The 15920-nt window shown below is 27.9% G+C and overlaps 1 protein-coding gene across 1 annotated transcript; it reads left to right on the top strand.

The window, feature by feature from the left end:
- The first annotated feature begins 194 nt into the window (after positions 1-194).
- On the top strand, positions 195-8961 carry LOC117169004 (elongation of very long chain fatty acids protein AAEL008004-like). Its single transcript, XM_033355047.1, has 4 exons — positions 195-473; positions 2635-2818; positions 7117-7232; positions 7330-8961. Exons 1-4 carry the CDS (start codon positions 303-305, stop codon positions 7594-7596), a joined length of 738 nt encoding a protein of 245 aa, XP_033210938.1. The 5' UTR covers positions 195-302; the 3' UTR covers positions 7597-8961.
- The last annotated feature ends 6959 nt before the right edge of the window (positions 8962-15920 follow it).

The raw sequence follows: 15920 nt of genomic DNA, 5'->3' as shown, positions 1-15920 counted from the left end.
CATATATCTAGTCGGGAGTGGTGCTGACTGAAAACAGATGATTTGGAGCGATTCGCGCGCCATCTGTTGGTCATTCTAAGGACTTATGGAACTACCCTCGTATGAAGGACGTGCTTATTTTAATTCAAAATTTTATTTTTAAATTATAATTTTTGATTTTGATTATTATTTGTTGAATAAAATCGATTATTCGAATTTCAGATCCCAGGACGAATCATTGGTTCCTGATCGGATCCCCCGTGCCAGGAGCAAGTATTCTGATTGGATACCTTTACTTCATCCTGTCATGGGGCCCAAAACACATGGAACATCGAAAACCCTATCGACTTAATAATGTTCTGGTTGTCTACAATTTTATTCAAGTTTTACTTAGCATCTGGTTATTTTATGAGGGACTCGATGCAGCATGGTTGAAAAAATATAGCTGGAAATGTGAACCTGTAGATTTCTCCAATTCGCCAGATGCACTTAGGGTAAATATTTTATTTTATTTATATCCAATCTGAAAAAGTGTTCCCATTTTCAACTGAAGACTGAAATTATATATATAATAATAATATACCATTTATTCTTTTTTTAAATTCAAATAAAATAATAAAATTAAAAATTTATAAAACAAATGATTAAAAACACAATGAACCTCTTTCCGCATTTTTTATGCCTTTTATTCCTATCTAGTCGATTGGACAGTTTATTAGTACATATACGTCATTTTGACATCTTATAAAATTCTTTTCAATATGAAGATGTTCCTCTTGCATGGAAATGCAATATCGTTCATTTTCAAGATCTTCATTTTGAACGCTTGATTAGAATTATGCATTTCAAAAAGCATGATGCACATTTTGAAAATAATTATTTTGAAGGACTCAGATTTAAGATCCGAATTTTAGAATACTCACATTTTTACATGAAGATTGGAATTGTTTAATTTTTAACGCTTCAACTTTGAATTTATTAATTTTAAAAGTTTGCAATTAGGAAGCATATCACTTTCAAAGTCTTTAGAATATTTCAACTTTAAAGGTTCAAAATATTTTGAATTCCTCGATTTTGAACGTTGAGGATTACACTGATTTTTTTTACATAAATTACATTTTTAATTTTTAAACTATCCATTTTACCTTGAATGTCATTTGATACTTCATAATATTCATATTGAAAGCCTTGGTAGTCAGTTTTATGTTGAATAATTTTAGATTGAATTATTCTAAATTATTTGGTTACAATTTTTAGTCAGTTTAAAATTCAATATTTTAATATTTTAAACTGCTTGTATGAAATTTTACACGTATGAAATTGTCTGCTTTTCTCAATTCTTTGAAATCATAGAATATCAGATTTTTAATTTAAATTTCAATTCAGATGAAAAATTTATAAAAGTATCCTGTTATAACGTCTTTGATAATCTACCAAAATATTAAATATTTCAAACCCAACTTTAAAAAAAAAACTAATTCCGAATTGTAAGGCTAAAAATCGTGCAATTTCGAAAATTGGAATCATAGCAATCTTCATTTCTTTTCAATGAAATATCTTGGAATTTTTCGATTTCTAGTGAGAAATTTAAGAAAATTAGGAATAATACTGTAAATGAAGTTTTAAGCACTAAAATGTAAAAAATTGTGCTGTCTAAAAATAAAATAGACAAAAATCGAATGATCTGAAATTACCCAGTAACAAAATAATTTCTTTAATATTGAATCGTTACAATTTTTAGAACTCCGAACATTCTCCCTTTCATAAGTTTTATTGTTTTAATGAAAATTGAAAATTTTGAATTTAGAAAAGTGTAATTAAGAATTTGAACATTTAAAAATTATTTCAATTTATTCAATATAATTACAATTTTTAATGGTACGAGTGTGAAGACGTTTTTTTGTATCACAATTCTTAGCGATTCGATATTTTTTCAGTTTTTAATTAAGATGGGATTCATTTAATTTCAACGTTTCGTAATAGAAATTTTGCCATTTTTAATGTTTTCAAACTAATTTTACTTCATTCTCAACGGTTTTTAAGAATAATTAAATTTTAAAGGCTTATACTTGATAATTTTTCTAATCAATTTTAATATTCCATTATAAGTTTAAAAAAAAAATGTAATACCAATTTAACATTCCAGATTTTTAAAAGCTTTGTCTTTGAAAGATTTAGTTTAGTGTTCAATTTCAAATTGTCAAATTTCAGTCACTTCGAATTAAAAATGATTTAAATTTAAAGGTTTAAAATGTGTAATTGATCAAGTTTCAATGCTTAGAATTGGAGATTATGCTCGTGAAATTGACCAATTCTCCACGTTTTAAACCCAAATTTTTAAATTTTGAAAGCTTCTGATTAAAAATTTTTTATTTCAAATGATTTAATTTTAAACGCTTTTATTCATAATTTATACAAATAGAATTCCTTTACATTTTATTTATAATATTGTCCTATTACATTTTTTTCAGCTAAAATGATAAACGCGAGCTTTGCGCGCGTACATATTCTACTATTTAATTCATAATCTATAAGTAAACAAAATCAATTACAGATTTTTCACATTTATTCCTGATTTTTAAATTTAATAATGTGGTTTTATGTTTGAGTTAATAATAAAGACAAAATATGTGTAAATTAATAATTATTTAATAGGTTGCGAGAGGAGTTTATATCTATTTCCTGGCCAAAATATCTGAACTTTTGGACACTGTATTTTTCGTTCTGAGAAAAAAGGAAAGGCAGATTACATTTCTGCATATGTATCATCACACTGTCATGCCAATGATTTCGTGGGGTGCTACTAAATATTATCCCGGTGGCCATGGGACATTTATTGGTGAGAATTTAAATTTATATGTCATTATATCTGAATTTAATGTATTTGACCCAATTTTTAGAAAAATTTTAATTTAAAATTGTTTCCAATTAAAAGATTAAACAATTTCTGGATGATGTATTCGAATATATTTTACTAAAAATGAATGATATACTTTATTTTGTAGGGCTTAGAGATTTTCATTAGAAGCATTCTCTGGACAATAAGTCAAAAGATTTGTAGATTTTTATAATACAGTTTCGAAATTCTACATGTGTAAACTGTGGACTTTTTTGCTATCCTTTTTAAAGGTTTTAAATATTTAAGTTCATTGCGATTTATGCGACATTTTTTATGTGCCAATAAAGAGAATCCTTTTTTTAAGGTGACTAGATTACTTAATTGGAAAATCATTACATTATCCCACTTCTTTCACCCTTCAACTTTTCATTTTTCCCACCCAAAATACAATTGAACTTAAGACGCATTATTTAAAAAAATAGGGTTGCTACAACATACCAATTTCTAAAAAAGTTCAGGAATTTTCAACTCTAATGATGAATCATAAATAAAAAAAAAATATTTTCAAATCTGATAGTTTAATTATTGACCAAAAGAATGCATTTTTATTCCTAAATATTAATTGTCAACCAAGAAAGGAATACTTATATTTCCAGTTAAAAAAACTATTTTTTAATAAAAAAAACATAAATTTTCAACTAAAAAAGATAAATTTTCCACTAAAAATGTAGTAGTTAAGATTTTGGTTAAACAATTAATTTTCCGCCAATTGAAAACGAATTTTCAACAAAATATTCCAGTTGAAAATAAGTTTTGGAATTAAAATAATTAATCATCAACCGAACAAATTAATTTTTTACAAAGTAGCTCCACTTTGAACTAAGTAGTTGAATTTTGAACGAAAACTGTAGTAGTTGATATTTCACCCGAAAAATATTTTTATTTGAAACTAAGAACTATTGAATGTAAGGAAAGAAGACGAATTTTCAATAAAACAGTTAAATTTTTAACCAAAAAAAAAAAAAATAGACTTTTTTAATATTTAAGAAAACCGTTCAATCTGTATAATTTTAAAATAATTTTATACAATTTTTGAAACTTCCATTTTTTTAGATAATTCGATTTTTTCCTTTATTTTTTAGTATTAGTAAAATATTTACACATGTCAGATTTTTGAAATTTAATTAAAAAGTCGTAATGAGACTGCGCCTTCAGAAAATTTGAATAAAATATAGGTTCACGCATTTAAAAATCGCTATTTTTTGTTTTCGGGCATGAAAAATCAAGACATAGCATAAAAAATCAGAAAATCAGGACAGCGATTTTGCAACTCTGTAATAAATTGAACATTCTCGAATCCTGGACTTTTTTTGTTAATTTATTTTGAAATTTACAATTTTTTATTCGGATGCCTCAGTTTAAAAATACGTACGTGAATTTAATTAAGATTGAATTTTAAATCGTATCCATATTTTTAATTCTGAGCCACGATATATGTTTTTAAACTGAAATTTTTTGTTCACTGTTTTATAGCTATCAATTTTCTTACTTTTTGAAAAACCGTAATGGAATTTAAAATTCGAATGTTAAATGTTTGAAATAATTTTTAGGTTTCGTAGCCTCGGGCGGAAGTCGTTATAGTTTCGGCCGGGAGGTTTGAAAGACTTAATTAACCTCTTTTTTGGGAGAAAAAAATTTTTTAAGTCAAGGTTAAAATAACGTCTTAACAGGATATGAAACCTTTTTTTGAAAGCGCTCAGGGTCTACTTTGACTAATTTTTAATCTAAAATTGTAAAACTTCGAATTACTTTAAGGATGGTAAATAATTTGCGAGTATTTTAACTACAACTGTTAAAAATAACAAAATAGCTGTTGATTATTTAACTTGACGTCACGGTCAAGATATGATAGGTGGAAATATCAGGAAGGTTACATGTACATGTTTACATTAATGCAACTTTTGAAACTTTTGAATACAACTTTTGTAAAACCAACTTTTACGAGGGAGACTTTTTGGAAAAAAATATTCTAAACGTAAAAGTAATTTATATATGTATTAAAAGTAATATTTCTCAAGTGTAGAATACATTTGAGCAAAAGCTTTTGGAAAATCTTCTTTCCAGTCCAATCGTAAAATATTAGTCGGAGAGGCCAAAAATTGCTTGTATTAAAACAAATTGTAAACCTCGAAAAATCACATCATATCATCTGGTTTCTGAAAATAACAATTATTGATAATTTTTCACCTGAAAAAGTTAGAGTGATCCCGAACTTACCCTTCTCTTTTCAAGGTCTCCCTTTACAATTAAAATAAAAAAACTTTTTATAATTTTTTAATTAAACAAACATTTTCAAAAAATGTGTAATATTAATATTAATTATAGAAAGTCTTAATTTTTAGTATTATAATATTTTCAAGTAATCAACTAAATATTTTTTTGAAGATGTTATCATACAGTTTTAAAGTATGTTAATGTCTGACTTAGTAAATTTTAATATAATAATTTTAATTTTATTTTAATATTGTTTAAACTGAAACGTTTTTAAAAATGTGAGAAAGAAAAGGTTTTTTAAAGTTGTTTAAATTTTAACGTGTTTCAACATTTAATTTCTAAATTCTTTATTATTTTCTAAGACCAATTTTCTTGTTCTTCAAAAGTTTATTGGTCCGAAGTAAACAATCTAATTTTAATTAATTATTTAAAAGATATTATATTAAAGATACAATTCAGTTGAACATAAAAAAGTTTAAGAAAATAATTATAACAAAAATTTTAACCAAATAGTTACATTTTCAAGCCAGAGAGATGAAATTTTTACAAAAAGATTGAATTTTCAACCCGAAAAAATATTTTTTAACAAGAAAGTTTACTTTTAACTGAAGAATTGATTTTTTTAACAAACTGTTGAAATTTCAGCCCAATAATATGAATTTTTGACAAAGTAAATTAGGTTTCATTTAAATAGTTGATTTTTCGTGTAGAAAATATATGTTTTTAATCAAAAATGGAATAGTTAGATTTTTAGTTTAAAACATAAATTTAAAAAACTACTTTTTAACAGAATAGTTTAATTTTCAACCGATGAATCTAAGACAAAAATAGTAATTTTTTAACACATTAGTTTTAAATTTCAATGAATTAGTTGAATTTTCAACCCGAAAATATGAATTTTAACAAAAAATTGAATTTAAACCAAATATTTAAATTTTTAACTAGAAAATATACATTTTTAATAAAAAGTGGAATACTCAGATTTTCAGTTAAAAATATTCATTAAAAAAACTACTTTTGAACAAAATAGTCAAATCTTTAACCGAGTTGGTGAATTTTTAACTAAAACATCGAGTCTGAGACCAAAAATAATCATTTTTTCACAATTTAGTTTAAGTTCCAATCAAGTAGTTGACTTTTCAGAATAAAAAGACAAATTTTTAAGATAAGTGTTGAATTTTCAACCAAGAAGGATTTTTCATTGCAAAAAGGAAGAACAAGATTGACTAAATAGTTCAATTTTTTTGCAAAACTGTTTGAATTGTCCAACCAAAATGCGTGTTTTGTATGAAGCAGTGAATTTTTTAACACAAAAATATGAATTTTCAAGAAAAAAGTTGTTGCAAAAATTTCGAATCAAATAGATGAATTTTTAATTAAAACGATGAATCTAAGACCAAAAATATGAACTTTTTATGAAATTAGCTTAAGTCTTAACTGAGTGTTGAATTTTCAAACCAAAAAGATGAACTTTCCACAAAACAGTTGAATTTTCTAGCAAGAAATCTGATTTATCCAAGAAGCAACAAAAACTCCAACCGAACAGTTTAATTTTTTTTTGCCAAACTGTTGAATTGCCGACAAAAATTAGTTTTGTACAAATTGGTTGAATTTTCAAAAAAAGGTTAATTTTGAACCAAATATTTGAATTTTCTTCCAAGCTGTTGAATTTTCCAGTCAAAAGATGAATTTTGTACAAAATATTTGAATTTTCAACCTAAAAATATGAATTTTTAACAAAAGAGTTAACATTTCAACCCGAAATTTAATGGTATTTTTAAACAAAAAAGAATAAAATTTTGACAAGATTTAGAATCTATTAACAGTCTAGAATTATGTTAGCTTGCTTTTCGATTCTATTATTTAAAATAATAGATACTATAAAAAGAGAACAATTTTACATTAATATAAATTTTATATTTTAATTTAAAAAAGCGCGGGATAAGCAAAATAATAATCGCTCTAATAACGCGTGTGTTTCTTTTCTAGTGAAATAAAAAAAAAGTAATTTCTTTCTCTTTCAGGTGTCATCAACAGCTTCGTTCACATTATCATGTACACCTATTACCTCCTCGCAGCTCTTCTACCTCAGTACCAGAAATACCTCTGGTGGAAGAAATACATAACGACACTGCAAATGGTAATTACTTTTTCCATATTCAACATTATAAACCATCTCGATTCTAATTCTTTCACATAATTATCGATGATTCTCAACATATCCTTGAATTGTCCAGGGTCAATTCTGCCTGGCATTTTTGCACAGCTGTCAATTGCTCTTCCACGACTGTGATTACCCGAAATGGTCTCTAATACTGATACTGCCCAACGCGTCATTCTTCTACTTCCTCTTCTCAGATTTCTACAACAAAGCCTACACGACAGAAAAACAAAAGCAGAAACAACAGAATTCGATCGACTCGACAAAGGACAAGACCAGAGACGCAGAAAAAGAACAAAAATTGAGCAACGGCATTAGAAATGGAAAAGCTAAAGAGGCCTAAAATTCCTGGTCCGATTCAGCATCTAGTAGTGGCTTCTTGTCAAAAAACGAAGTTTTGCCAATATTGCAGCTAAAGATTGAAAATCGAAACGATCACTGTACACGATAAGAGCTTCTGTGCCACTTAAAACAAATCCATTGTGTATCTTCTAAATAAGATTTTTTATAAATGATGGTAAACAGTGAGGATAATCGGTAGAATGCAGACAATGCCGACGCATTTTGAACTTCAGACCCAAAAGCACATGGGCTCATTATCACCTAGGTCAGAATTTTTGAGTTGAGTACTTTTTTAGGATTAGAGTCAGACACAATAGTTTCTCGTTGCTCTCATCAAGACATCGATTCTGATTTCAACCAAGAGATATTTTCCTCACTGTAAGATGAATTATGACCGTCATCTAGTTTTTCTATTAGCATTTAGATTACTCTCTGCCTCTGGAAAAACAATTCCAACTTCAAGTCAAGTCAATTAAAGAATCAAGTCAATTTTATCAAATTTGACTTGGCCTCAGTTCAAAAGCCTTTTTTATACAAAGTATTCCAGTATTCCAGTTCAGCTTCGAAGTTAATTTAAAATATAAGGACTCGGAAATTTCTGAGCCTGATAGGCTTATTTTCACAATCAGTTTTTTTTTCAATTGAACTGAAACGTCGAGCCTAGGAATATTTGCTCATTGTACGTCTACGAATAACAGATTGCTTCCGATGTAATCGGGCTTAGTTAGCGTTGTGTTTAGATAGGCGTGATGATATGATGTACTAAAGACTTAGGAAAAATAGATAGTTCCAGGAGGGTGGATCGACGAGAGATGAAAAACTCGTTGAGATCCTGTCACATTTTAAAATCGTCGAGACTTAACTCGACGAGATTAATGTATATCACGCGATAATAATTATATGAATCTGTGACGACAAATTGAGGATTTGGGTGCAGTCAAAGTCTAGATCAGTGTTGGAAAAGATACTAAAAAAAGCAGTCAAGATATAGACAAGTTTTATAAACTTATAGTTATTTACATTCTTATATAAAAAGAGAATTGGGTTGTTTAAATCCAGTGCTTTTTAAAGTATGTATTATTTTAATCATTCACAATGTGATTCTAATTGCTGAGTGAACTTCGAAATTCTCTCATTTATTGAAACATAACTTGAATAGGTTGAATCTAGAATTTTCTTCAAGTTTGTGTTCTTGAAATTTTAAAGAAATTTGTTAACTTAGAGCATTAAAAATGCTTCCCTTCTTACAAAAAAAAAAATGTATAAAGATTATTCTTCGAAATTTTGTGGTTTAAATTATTTTAATTCCAAAATAATTAAAAACACACGAATTTGAAAAATCAGTCTACAGATTCTTATATTTAGTTACCATCTTTTTACTTTACGGACATTTTTTTCAATTTCGTGTAGTTCAGAAAACTTCAGAATTGTAAAAAATTAAATTTCATTGTATTTGTTTAAACATTCAAATATTGCTGTTTTGAAATCTCTTTTTCATTTTACTGGCGTCAAAATTTAAAAATATTTGTATGTGTTTAAAGTTTTAATCATAAGGACTTTAAAAAGAAAAATTAGTCTACTTAGAAATTTTCATGTGAATTTGAAATTTTTGAATTCATTTGAATTTTTAAGTCGGTTGCATTAATTTTTTGTTCAATTTAGTGACGTATAAACGAAAAAATGTATAAATAATTGTTAAATATATTCACACTTATAAGTTTGAAAGTATTCCAATTCCAATTTTTGTATCGATTTGCTGAATAATTTAAAAAAATTAAAATCTTTTTCAACTAATCTAGTTTCACACATTAATCATTTTAAAAATATATTTCTGATTAATTTTTTATTACAAAATTAATCAAAATACTTGGATTTCAAGAAACGACTCTTTAAAACTCTAATTTTTTGTTACAATTTTTAATGAGATGCAATATAAAAACTGTATAATTTTTTTCGATAAAATTATCAAAAGATACAAAACTTTCAAAGAATCAATTTTTTGAACAAATAAAATTATTTAAATACTGAAACTAAATTCCGTTGAAAAATATACTTTTTACATTTGATAAAATTCAAAAAACTTTCAGAATAAAAATCTTAAAATTTGTTTTCATTTAATTTGTTCAAATCATTCAAATTCAATTGAAATTTTTCAATTTGATGGCGTCCAAATTTTAAAAGATTTATGTGCAGTTTGAAACTTTCGACGATGAAGGTGTTAAACATTAAAATTGTTCTACTTCAAAATTTTTATGCCAGTTTTTATTCAATCTTGGAATTATATAAAGCCAAAATATTTTAAAATTAAAATTTTATTACATTATTGTAATTTGAAATTTAAACATTGTTTTACTAATTTTTTTATTTAACTTTTAAGAAAATCAAACATTTATAATTATACAAACTTACAAGTTAAAAAATCTTAATGTTAGTAATTAAAAGAATTTTAATTAAATGTTTAAAAAAATATTATTGATATATATTTTTTTAATTTGTATGCTTTTAAACTCAAACTTATTCTTGTATTCTTTGAAATTTCTTTTCGAAAATTTAGGCGTTTTAAAAAACAAAGACGTTTCGAATTTATTCACTTTCGTAAATAAATAATGATTTTACTCTTTTTTTCTGATTGATTTTTGATTTTTAAATGAATACAACTACTTGAATTTGAAAATGCCAGTGTAAAAGCTTTAATATTTTTTTACAATTATTAATGAGATCTAATCTCAAAAATTTTCCATCTGATTTTTGATCAAATTCTCAAAAAATAATTTCAAAATTTCAAAATAATAATATTTTGGAATAAATTAATTAATTAAAAGTTGAAAATGAAATTCATTGAAATATATACTTTATTCGTTTTATGAAATTAAGAAGAATTTAAGGTTAAAAATCTGAAAATTCGTTACAGTTCAATTGGATTGTTTAAAATTATTTAAATTTTATTATATTCATTTTCTTTTCACTTGATGACATCCAAAGTTTCAAATATTTGAATATAGTTTGAAATTTTCAACGATAAAGGATTTAAAAATGAAAATTGTTCTACTTGGAAATTTTTATGTCAATTTTCAACCAATTTTAGAATTTTAGGATGTAAAAATTTGTTTAAATTAAATTTTGATTGCATTTTTGTATTTTGAAATTTAGAAATGATTGGACTACATTTTTCTAGTTCAACGATGCGAAAATTGAAGATATTTTTAAATAAAAAAACTTATGAGTTCAAAAGCATCTTAATTTAAGTAATTACATCTTTTCAATATTATTGATATATTTTCAACTTTCTACACTTCTAAATTCTTCTTATTAAATATTATATAATAGATATCTTATTTTAGTATTCTTCTCCTTCTTGATGTATTTTGAAAATCTTTTTTTTCAAAACTTTAAAACTTTTTTTAAATTAAAATTATCTCTAATCCATTCAATTTCGAAAATTAATAATTTTTAAAATAATTTTCTGCTAAAAACTATTAAATTGGAACTAATTTAGATGTGGAGTGAAATTTCTTGACTGTAACTAAGTTACCACAAAAGTTACTCGCCAACACTGGTCTAGATAAGTTTCCTATTTAAGTGCCTTTGATATTTAAATAATTATTATTTTGACTTTGAAATTCAATGCTTAAAAACGTAGAGACTTGAAATTGAAAATCGTAACTTAGTGGCAAGAATACTTAACGACTCAAGACTTTATATGGGCCATTTTGTTTTTGTCGACTAGTGTGCTCTCAATGAAAGCGTGAGTTCTTCGTTCTTGTTGCCTGATTTTAAGATTGTATGAATTTGCGAGGGTTGTTGTACACGATAAAAGTGACCTATTGATTAAGTATTTTTTTGTAATTACCTTGTACATGGAATTTAAATGCTAGTAATAATTTTACGTTGTTAGTTTGTACATTTTTGCATTTCTCAATAAGATAGTGAATTGCAGCAGATAAGCTTAGATTCTCAGTGAACTTTTTTCTCAAACAATACCCAACTCCTCGATTGATCATCTAAAACTTCGCTAGATTTAGGACAGTAAATTGTGATATACTGATTGAATCCTGGTGGGCTAAATTTGCGCCAGGATTGAGTTTCAAGTTGGTCACCCTAGAAGTGATCGATTTTTTTCTGTGAGAAAGCATCTGAAATTAAGTCCTTGGTGACAATAAATGAAGTTTTGAGAAAAAAATGATAAAATTATTATTAATAAACTGATTCGTAGATATTTTCCAAAAGGTTGAAAATGAAATTATAGACAATATAATTATAGCTTTTCGGTCTTCCCTCTGAAAACGTGTTCGTATCGTCTGTATAAAAAGTAGGAGTATAGACAAATCTCAGATAGTTGCAAATAGAATGACACTCTAATCAAAATTTTTTCTCATATTTTTAATTCGATACATCCTGCCCATACTAAAAGAACCTCTCTCAACCTAACTACTCTGCTTTTGGAATTGACCCTCATTTTTATTCCACGTACGCGACAAACAACAGGCAGATTTAGTCAATAATACTATCTGGCTTATTATATTATTTTTAATTACCTAAAAACTCTGAAATTTTGCATTCTTCGAAATTCCCTTAATTCTGTACAATTATGGGATTTCAAGGAATTTTAGAAATTAAGAATTTAGAGAAATAAAAATACATGTCAAAGAAGTCACAGAATTTGAGGAATTTAGAGAACTCTAGGAATATAGAAAGTTTCCGGAATTAAAAGAATTTACGGAATGCAAAGGATAGATAGAGAATTTGTGAAATTCAGGAAATACACAGAATTTAGGGAGCTTAGGTAATTAATGACATTTTTAGAATTTGAAGAATTCAGAAAATTTAGAGATTTCATTGAATTTGAGTTATTCGAGGAGTTCTTGTTTTTCAAAGAATGCCAGGAATTCACAGAATTGTGGAGATTCAGGGAATTTAGAGAATTATCAGAATTCAGAAAATTCAATGTACTCAAGGAATTTAAGTAAATCAGGAAATTCAAGAAATTCAGATAATTCAGACAAACGAAGAAATTCAGGGGATTCATATAATTCAAGGAATTTGGAGAATTTATGGAATTCGGGGAATTAAGAAAAACTTACAGAGGGTGCAGATTTCAGAGAATTCAGCCGATTTTTGGAATTAAAGGAGCTTAGAGAATTAAAGTAAATCAGGCAATTCAGGGAATATTGAGAATTTGGATACAAAAAGATTTCGAAGAATTCAGAGAATTTATAAATTTATAGAATTCAAGGAATTCAAGGAATTATCAGAAATCTTAGAATTAACAGAATTAAAGGAATTCAAGCCATTTTGAGAATCCAGAGACAGTAAAGAGTATAAACTTTGGTAATTTGTAGAATTTTTTGAATTTGCAGAATACTTGCAATTTAAGAAAACTATGGAATTCAAAGAATACAGGGAGTTCAAGGAATTCAAAGAATTAGGGGCATTCCGGTACTCGGGAATTTATAGAGTTCGCAGATTTCAAAGAATTCAAAGAATGCGGGGTATTCAAGGAATTTAAGGAATTCGCATAAATCCATAAATTCAGAGAATTAAGGGAGTTTTGGCAATTTAGGAAATTGGCAAAATATAGACAATTCGAGGAATAGGGGAATTTGCTGAACTTTCGAAATTAAAGGGATTGAAAAAATTTAGGAAAGAGAGTCGTTACAAAGAAAAAGTAATTATTTTTCACGTAAAATGTAAAAATAGATAAGAACCATCTTCAATATGAATAAAAAGGATTTTAAAGGATTTCAAAGGGTTTAAACGAATGTTATGGAATTCAAAAGAATTCAAAGGAATACAAGTGCATTCAAACTAATTTTAAATAATGTAATAAACTAGAGAGTATTAACTGCCTATTTTTTCCAAGTACGTGTGATAAAAACGAGGGGTCAACTCAAAAATCAGAGTTGCTAGTTTAGTTTTAAGTTACAGACATACACTCTGAGAGAGATTATTTTGATAAGGAGGTATCGTCATTTGTTTCTAAATTGGGGCGGCAATTAAAATTTGAAAAATGTGGTTGAACAACATATTGTGGAATTAAATAATGTTGATTTTCATCCTTTATACTCTAGAAAACTATATTATAATTTAATCTAATTTTCATAAGTATAATTTAAATAATTTGATTATTATTAAAATGTTACCAATTGCCTTATATTTTCGAATATATCAAATTGAAGAAATTGCAAATAAAAGTCAAACTAGAACTACAGCTACTGTCATATCAAAGAGTGCAGCTTAAAACTGTGAAAGTGGAAGAATCGTTCGTCAATTGTTTTTTTAAGCGAAAGTGAATAGTAGTTATTATTAGAATATATAAATAATAATAAAATAAGTAAACCTGATGCTTTGTTAATAAGTTAATTTGTAAGTTAATTTGCTGGTGACCATGTCAGAAAATTCCCATCACCTTGTACGAGTATTGCCTTCACTTTAAGTTAATCAGTAGAAATTAGTCATTGGAGGTGGTTTTGTTTCTTTTAGCTCATTTTCATAACAAAAGATATTGAAGATGGAAATAGAACCACCTTCAATCAGAATAATTGTATATTTTGTAAGTCAAAGCTAATTAGGCAAAAAGTTGCATGTTCTTCCACCCTACAGTGTCTTATAAAGTTAAAGTTGGTCAAATAAATTTCGATGCGTTAATTTGACAAATTAGTTGTTTTTCATTAAAGGACCCCGCATTAAATGTATGGGAAAATGGCTTTCGGTGGATTTAGCTGAAACTAAGCTTAGCTGAAACTTGACTAAGTAATTACTGTTTTAAAGACAGAAATGGTATCCAAAGTAACATTAGTAACTAGTGCGCACATTCCGATAATAACAGTGTACCCTTCGCAAGAGGGATGAACGCTAAGCACACATAATCAGCGAATAGAACCAGTCCCAGTAGCTTTTGCGAAATATTAAACTATTTCTGGCTCTTGATTCGGGTTCGCTTGTTCATCTCTATTAGCAGCTTCTAGAATCCTTTGTAGCAAGGAAGTTTGAGGATACTTTACATGTTGCTGGTGACGTGCATAAACCAGGAACCATGAAACGATTGCAATATGTGCGCAAGTGCTAAGAGTTCTGGCCCCTGACTTACATGTGCAGTAATAACCGAGAAACGTTTCGCTATTGTCTGGTCCTATGTCATCGATCTCATTGAACGCTATCCACAGCTGGTTGAAAATCCTCATCTTCTTCTCGTTGCAGCTTGTCTTGAACGTAAGATGGGGCAAGTTTTACTTGATACACGCCAATTGTTATGTCGCGCATTTCTTCCAATGTAAGGCGAGGAAATTGTGGTACTTGAAGTTTATGCAGGCGATTCCAATTTGCATTTCCGTAGCGCATATTGTCCACTGCTACGTGCGCTTGCACAATATTTGGCTCACGAGCTCTCGCTATATATTCTCTTGCAAGCTTTGCTGTAGCGCCTTGCATCTCGATAACAGGATGGTATCGGTTAATTATGGCACCAGCAATACGAAAGAAGTCCCTTAAATTGTTTACATGAGCTATCGGAATGGTTTTCTCGAAGAACTTGAAAATGGTCTTTATGTGGCCATTTCTGGATTCCACTATCCATCTAGATTTCGTTATTAGCCGAGCTTACTTTGCTTCTTCCGTTACCAATTGACTCTGTCCTTGTTGGAGAAATGGTGGTATCTTGGACACAATTCCTAAGCGTTCTAAAAGTGGTTGGGCATCTCTATAGCCACGGTCCTCTATAAAAATATCACCAATGTCGAAAAATTCTCTCATACCTTCCGCATCTGTTTCAAATTCGTCAATAAGCATTCGTGCGTCATTGTTTCGCGAGTCAGAAAAATATGGTCCTTGTATTTCAAGTATGTATCCGTGTGGAGCAATAATGAGAACAGGTTTTACCAAGTGACGTCCTTTATGTTTGCAGAATGACTGTCGAAGTACGCGAAAGTTACTGCCGTTCTGCATGTAAGCATAAGTTCCATCGATGATAGCAATAGATCTGGGAATTTCTGGTTGTGAATTATAAAGTTCGTTGGCGAATGATGTCACGTGTCTTTCAATGAATTCTTCTCTGCTTATCGCATTAAATCTAATGTTACCTGGCACAAATCGCTGCATTACAGACTCTCTTACAGTAGAAATGGCCATGCTTGTAGCTTGCCGGCTCGAATAATGAAAAATCACTTTCAGAAATTCATCAGAAAAACCTTGACGCATTTTGCAAAGGAAAGTCAGCAGATCTTTTTTCCTCACCTATCTGGCACCATATGCATGTAACTGCGAAATTAACTCAAAAAGAAATTACAAGCATACCATCGTCATTGGAAATAATAAGTGAATGCTGTTTAA

The sequence above is a fragment of the Belonocnema kinseyi genome, chromosome 3, assembly GCF_010883055.1.
Source record: "Belonocnema kinseyi isolate 2016_QV_RU_SX_M_011 chromosome 3, B_treatae_v1, whole genome shotgun sequence".
In the NCBI taxonomy this organism is placed as follows: domain Eukaryota; kingdom Metazoa; phylum Arthropoda; class Insecta; order Hymenoptera; family Cynipidae; genus Belonocnema; species Belonocnema kinseyi.
The sequence above is the reverse complement of the archived record's forward strand: the minus strand, read 5'-3'. Positions and strand labels throughout refer to the sequence as shown.

Bases quoted from the DNA above. Each gene is read 5' to 3' on its own strand.
- LOC117169004 (XM_033355047.1), top strand. From the start codon at position 303: ATGGAACATCGAAAACCCTATCGACTTAATAATGTTCTGGTTGTCTAC. The intron at 2,819-7,116 runs GTGAGAATTTAA...TTTCTCTTTCAG, and splicing joins TGGCCATGGGACATTTATTG to GTGTCATCAACAGCTTCGTT. The intron at 7,233-7,329 runs GTAATTACTTTT...TGAATTGTCCAG, and splicing joins ACATAACGACACTGCAAATG to GGTCAATTCTGCCTGGCATT.